The sequence below is a fragment of the Acanthisitta chloris genome, unplaced genomic scaffold (genome assembly GCF_000695815.1).
Source record: "Acanthisitta chloris isolate BGI_N310 unplaced genomic scaffold, ASM69581v1 scaffold25700, whole genome shotgun sequence".
In the NCBI taxonomy this organism is placed as follows: domain Eukaryota; kingdom Metazoa; phylum Chordata; class Aves; order Passeriformes; family Acanthisittidae; genus Acanthisitta; species Acanthisitta chloris.
Genome location: NW_008650279.1, coordinates 1 through 6,747, shown reverse-complemented (window position 1 = coordinate 6,747; position 6,747 = coordinate 1). Strand labels below are relative to the sequence as shown.

Sequence of the window (6,747 nt, the reverse complement as noted above, 5' to 3'; positions counted from 1 at the left end):
GAGACTGGAGGCTCCTCTGTGGAAGAGAACTATTTTGTGAACTACACCTTCACCGACCGCTCCCACTCCGGCCGCGTGGCCCAGGGCATCATGAAGCTGTGCTTGGAGGATGAGCTCTTTGCTGATGTCACGATATCCGTGGAAGGCAAGGAGTTCCAGCTGCACCGCCTGGTGCTTTCGGCCCAGAGCTGCTTTTTCCGCTCCATGTTCACGTCCAACCTGAAGGAGGCTCACAATCGCGTGATTGAGCTGCAGGACGTCAGCGAGAGCGTCTTTCAGCTCCTGGTGGACTACATCTACCATGGCACTGTGAAGCTGAGGGCAGAGGAGCTGCAGGAGACCTATGAGGTGGCAGACATGTACCAGCTGACTGCCCTTTTTGAAGAGTGCTCACGTTTCCTGGCCCGCACAGTGCAGGTTAGGAACTGTCTGCAGGTCATGTGGTTGGCAGACCAGCACAGTGACATGGAGCTCTACACAGCTGCCAAACACTGTGCCAAGTCACATTTGTCTCAGCTGCAAGACACAGAGGAGTTCCTACACCTGCCCGTGCGCCTGCTGACAGACATCCTCACAGGTAAGCAGTTCCTGAAACCAGTCAGGATAGGGAGGGAGAAAGAGACTTCCGGAGAGTCTGCGGAGATTGAAGGAAATAGATGGAAAGATGCAAGCTTTCATGATTGCTGGCTATTCAGAGACTTAGCCTAGCAAAGCAAAGCAAAACATTCTGGATAACTTCACAAAAAAAACCCAAACGATCCTATTAGATTTTACTGGACACGAGACATGTAAGCTATAGAAGAGGGACATAGAGGGTGCTGGTCATTCCCAGCAGTTCTGGAGTGCGACCACCCACCCGGAAAGGGGAGAAAGCACCTGAGATTCATCCTGAGTCAACAGGTTAGAAGAGTTACAGGTCTTGGAAACATAAACTCCAGCAATTTGTTGTGGTTTTATTTGCATTATAAGTAAAACAAAGCAGCTTTACCAGAACATCCTAGGAAAGTCTTGTTTTTCCTTTAGTGTGTAATCATTTAACATAGCAATGCAAGGATTCAACATTGCTAGGAGCACAGCCCATAGCTTTTGACTGTGTCAGTGTTATTAATAACTGTATGTAATTGTGAGGGTTATTTAGGCTAGGCTGAAATAGAGGCATTGTAACATCTGAGGTAGTAACTGCCTTTCCTGTAAAGGTAATGGCCTTCCAAAGTAATGGATACAGTGACTTAGTGTGGTGGAGGATGTGCAAACACACAAACAACTTAGTCCAGCTGCCACCAATCCTTAAAGATCCTCTGCTGTCCTAGGAGGTACAGCCAGTGCTCGATTGCCTCTCCAGGGTGCACAGTTACAACTCCATCTTTGTGTCATTGCTGGAGGAAGGAGGAATGCAGAAGCAGCTCATGCACTCAGATGTGTCCCTTTCTTGCTCTAATTGCTCTTTGTAAATGAGTAAATAACTATCCTTTGTGTGCCACGTGCTTTACGTGCTGTTACAGCAATCCCCCTGCCGTGACTGGCTGCTTTGGAATACTATCCATAAGTCTGAATAAAACAGCCTTTAGAGGTGATGCAACGTATATAAGTCTTTACAGGTATTGCATTATATTTTCTCTCCTGCATCTAAAGAAATTCACAGTCAAGCACCTGTATATCAGGAGTGTATGTACCGATAGCTCAAAAAGCTGTGAAAAACGAGCAGTTTTGATAGCTGAAGTTTTCCAAGTAAGTTGTGAGTTAATTAACAAAATACCTCTAAAATAATGATATAAAACTGTAGAGGTCAATCCCCTTTAAATTCCTAGGGATGCCACACAGTAACCATATTTTTAAGACTGTGGTCCTAACTTAAAATAATTGCTCCATAAAACTTTTTTCCATGCATCATGTATTTCATAATTATCACCTGTTATATATAGGATCCCTTACTCAATACTTACGCTACAGCTTAGCTCATAAAATGGACGGAAAACTGAAATGCACTCCTGCTGGTAGGGAAAATCCTTTTCTTTTGCATTTCCTGCATCTTCATGTAGTTAATGAAGACTTAGGTAGAGGAAACTTCTAGTGGCAAGGATTAAAATTCATGAAATAGAGATTTATTAAGTTTACCTTTTGTCACACTCTAGGACTAGTTTAACATTCAGAGTTTTCCATGGAAGCACTGCATGTGATGGTTAGCTTATGGAAATCCCTGTCACTAACAGAATTGAAACACCTGCTTTGTGCCACACTTTTCCTCCTCCCTTCCAGTATGAAGTGTTGGAATTTCTCTGGTGCCTTCAGCATCTTTGAGTGCAGGGTTTGTCAGGAGAGCAGACTGCAAGGTCAGAGAGCCTTCCCAGGCCTAATTGCTGGCTTTGAAACAGGAAGGAAATACCTGAAGTCTTCTAGGGAATGCACTGATGCCAGTGATGCAATAGTTTGAGGCTTCACCAAAACTCCCAGTTATGTCTGGAAACAAGACTGGAATCTGCTGCAGTCTGTTGAGTGCTTGCCACTGTCACAGGGCTAAGAAAAGCTCCAGCAGCTCAGTGGAGATTTCCAAATGTTAAGAGGATAGCAGCAACAGCAGATGCTCAGCCCTGGGGGTCAGCCGTCTGGCAGCGCTCAGACACGGTCTGCAGATGACTTTTGCTAAGGCCAGCAAGGAAGAAAGGCAGCTGCCACTCCCAGTAAGAGAATGTTTTTGCCTCCCTTGATTAAATAAGGAAATGTTTGTCATCATCACACGGTACGTAAGCTCTCCTTCCTGCCCTCTTTCTCTTGGACGTAAGTTCCTTGGCTGAATCTCATCCAAAGTGCTTAAGGTCTGGCAGCTCTGTCTCCTGGTATTTCTCCGAGCTAATTTCATGTATGTGGCTGGCTGGCAGTGCTGATCTACGGACCTCTGTCTCTATTTTTCCCCTCTAGAAAGTAGGGATCTGTGGTGGGAGTGGTGGGAAAAGGACATACCTTTGTCTAGATGCCATAAATGCCTTTCTATCCCCGAACTGCAGATGGCGTTCCCTGCTCCCAGAACCCAACAACTGCCATAGAAACCTGGATCAACTTCAACAAGGAGGAGCGCGTCTGCTTCTCAGAGACGCTGCGGTCGAGTCTGAAGGTATGAAGAGACCTTCTGTTCCGGGGCTGATATAGCACTTCCCCGGACAGGGTGTTGTGCTCACAGGTGTGACTCGATAGTCACAGAACACAGGTGCCATTGAAACTCAGGGTGCTTGGGAGAGGAATGCTTTCATAGCAACCCCCCTGACATCTATTTTAGTTCACCCCGAGGCTACTTCCACCGGGGATTGGAGTGATGCCACAAAGAACTTACTTCACCAGATGCTCACTTACCAAACAGATCGTTCAGAAACCTGTCTGGCATTCCCCTTATGATACATGCACTCCTTCAGTGATGGAACCAGCCCTTACCTAAACCGCAGACACTCGAGTTCATGATGTCTGTGTTATTTGGCTTGTCAGATATGACTGATATCTTGAACAGGCTGTGAATGCTGTAGGGTGGCAGGACTTGGGACGCAGGTTATGTACCTCAGGCCCACAGGTGGGCCCTAAGCTGAAAAACTTAGTGTTGGACATCACAGATGCTTGTGTGAACAGATCTAATCCTGCTGTCACACTTCTTGTCTCAGGTGATCGGAGAAAACGTTCACATCTACCTGATCGGGAAGGAGTCATCGCGGACACATTCACTTGCTGTGTCTCTGCACTGTGCTGACGATGACTCCGTCAGTGTGAGTGGCCAGAACAGCTTGTGTCACCAGATCACTGCAGCCTGCAAGCACGGCAGTGACCTGTATGTTGTGGGCGGCTCCATTCCGCGGCGCATGTGGAAGTGCAACAACGCGACCATAGACTGGGAGTGGTGTGCCCCTCTGCCCCGTGACCGGCTCCAGCACACCCTTGTCTCCGTGCCGAGCAAGGACGCAATATACTCTCTGGGGGGCAAAACCCTACAGGACACTCTCTCGAACGCTGTCATATATTACAGAGTACGAGACAACGTCTGGACAGAGACCAGCCAGCTGGAAGTGGCAGTCTCTGGAGCTGCAGGTGTGAACCTGAACAGTGTCATTTACCTGCTGGGCGGGGAGGAAAATGACTTGGACTTCTTCACCAAGCCCTCTCGGCTCATTCAGTGCTACGACACCAGCACGGAGAAGTGCCACGTGAAGCCGTACGTGCTGCCGTTCGCGGGGCGCATGCACGCCGCGGTGCACAAAGACGTGGTGTTCATTGTGGCCGAGGGGAACTCGCTGCTCTGCTACAACCCCCTCCTGGACAGCTTCACACGGCTGTGCCTCCCCGAGGCCTGGAGCTCAGTACCCTCCCTCTGGAAAATCGCCAGCTGCAATGGCAGCATCTATGTCTTTTGTGACCGCTACAAAAAGGGCGATGCAAATACTTTTAAACTCAACCCAGCCACCTCTGTTGTAACAGTCACGAGTGGCATCAAAGTGCTCCTCACTAACCTGCAGTTTGTCCTGGCCTAAGCAGAAACAACAGGCCCAGTGACAGAAAGGGCAGCAACACTTGTGCTGTGCAGCTTGGAGACACCTACCACCCTCAGCACCAATCCCAATGGCTACAAGCTCACAAGAGCCAGAGAAAGGACAGCCTTTCTGACTGTGGGCCTGTTCTTTTACACAGCACTATTGAGCTGCATTGAACTGTTGTATCTTAGGTTTCAGATGGACTAAATGGTATTTCTTTGATTCCTTGATGATAAGCTGCTTGTGGTTGAGGCCCAAACTGCAGCAAATGGCTATTTCAGCCTGGAACTAATCCACCAGTAACAAATCCTGTGGCACATGGACACATCCTCCTCGGCCCGGCCTGCTAGTTTTAACTGCTTAGGAGATGTGTGTTGTTGCCATGTCAGTAACAGTTAGATGTGCACTGTTCCCCCCCAGGGATGTTCTCACACAAACATTCCTGTGTCCTACTGCAGAAGAAGGGCCTGGGAGAAATATTTACAGCAGATTCCAAGGCTGACCTCAGGATCTTTAGTAGGTTGTACTCCTAGAGGAGTGGTAACAAACCGGGAACTTTCTTACTGCTCTGAATCACCTAGCATAACAGTGGAGATGACTTTATAAGTACTGGCATCCTTTAATGTACAGGGAGTCCCCACCTGTAATCATAACGTAGTGTTGGTGAAAGACAGAATTAAGACCACTTCCTCCTACCCCTCTCTGTTGGCACTGTAACCCTTTGGGTAAGGATCTGAATAAAGTCTCTGCTGAGACAAAGGGTTTTTCTCTTTTGCTTCAAATACAAATATTTTCAGGCTTCCTGTGGATTGCAGCTCAGCTCAGCACTGATGTGTGGAAAAAAGGAGAACTAAAATGTTAGCCATAAGGAAGCTTTAATGAAACAGCCCGATTTCACTGCAGTCTGTATATAAACTTCCTTATTGATGGCCAAGAATAACAACACTGTCTTCATTAGATCATAAAAATCCGTTTATAAAATAGCTGAGTTGGGGACTTTGATAATTCTTACTGACATTTTGCCGTTGTCCCGGTGATCATGTTCCTGTGAAACTCCTCCAGGGCCTGGACTTGCTTGTGCCGAATGAGGATGTGGGGACGAATCTTGGCAATGGCCTCGATTGCCTTCTGAGGGCTCCAGCGATGCAGCTGAAAAGGCAGGAACCCAGCAATTGAAAATCATCCCACTCCTGCACCAGGTAATGGGACCTTCCTGGGGGCTACAGGCAACATTAGAGGTGTTAAAACACTTGGTGCTTTGCCCCTTCTGTTTTGCTCCTGCTCCTGTCAGGAGACCTGGGTGTCATGCAGCCAATTTGTGACCTGAGTGCCCTGGTTAGAGGGGGACAGTTACTGCCTGGGCCCTCCAGTGTCTGCCTTGCTCACTCGTCCTGCCTGTCGTGCATAGTTTCCTGTCCTCATCCCACCAGGCCAGAGCTTGCTTTGGTTAATATTAAATTGTCACTGGTACTCCCTTCACACTTCAGCACTTATTGAGGAAACTTTCCCTTCAGCACTAACAGAAGACTTTCCAGGGAGCTCTTAGTAATGCCAACAGGACAATCCACGGGTGGGATTTAGTTCTTAGTGCTGGCTTACCCTGTTGGGTCAGTAGAGGAACTCAGAAAACCAAGGTCAGTTCCCTTGATCCTGAGTTGTCTCTATCAAAGGCATAGGAATGCTCTCTATGTCAGAGAACCAAGGAGAAAATCTGAGCAGCACAGATGGATGTTTATAGGCTCAGTGAACCTACTCTCACAAGGGACTTGTTATTCCCACCTCAATCTGTTCCCGGAGAGAATTAAGAGCAGAATCATTCTAAACTTGCATTTGCCTTCAAAACAGCAACGCGAGTTTGCGGCCTAGCCATCTACCTCGTTTCAACCCAGTGTCTAAACTCTGTAAGTCAGGCAGCATTGACGAACCCGACCAGGCTCGGGTTCCTGACCGGGAGCAGACGGTGTGAACGCGGGGCCGGGGCTGACCTGGATGAGGTAAGCGGCCACCACGGTGGCACTGCGGGAGCGCCCTGCCTTGCAGTGCACGTACACGCTGTGGCCGCGGGCGCGGTGCTGCAGGATGAACGCCACGCCCCGGCGCAGGTGCTCCGCGGTGGGCACTCCGGTGATGTCCACGGTGCTGAGCCGCAGCTGCTCCACCCCCATGGCCTCCCACTCCTGAAACGGACAGGTACACCTCGTCAGTTTACTTCTGGGGTTTTTTCCCTGAAAGAAACCCAGAA

At 48.6% G+C, this 6,747-nt stretch overlaps 2 protein-coding genes across 2 annotated transcripts in view; one reads left to right on the top strand and one right to left on the bottom strand.

Moving 5' to 3' along the window:
• The window catches only part of KBTBD4 (kelch repeat and BTB (POZ) domain containing 4), a 4,747-nt gene extending 116 nt beyond the window's left edge, over positions 1–4,631 (top strand). Inside the window, exons 2-4 of the mRNA XM_009084402.1 lie at positions 5–577; positions 3,003–3,109; positions 3,645–4,631. Coding sequence (XP_009082650.1) covers positions 5–577; positions 3,003–3,109; positions 3,645–4,505 — 1,541 coding nt within the window. The 3' untranslated portion in view covers positions 4,506–4,631. The remainder of the gene's footprint in view (positions 1–4; positions 578–3,002; positions 3,110–3,644) is intronic.
• Positions 4,632–5,513: 882 nt separating this feature from the next.
• On the bottom strand, positions 5,514–6,682 carry PTPMT1 (protein tyrosine phosphatase, mitochondrial 1; the record flags this gene model as incomplete). The annotated part of the gene is made up of 2 exons (XM_009084390.1): positions 5,514–5,654; positions 6,491–6,682. Coding segments are annotated over 2 exons (333 nt in total), but the record flags the coding sequence as incomplete, so codon positions are not given.
• Between the last annotated feature and the right edge of the window lie 65 nt (positions 6,683–6,747).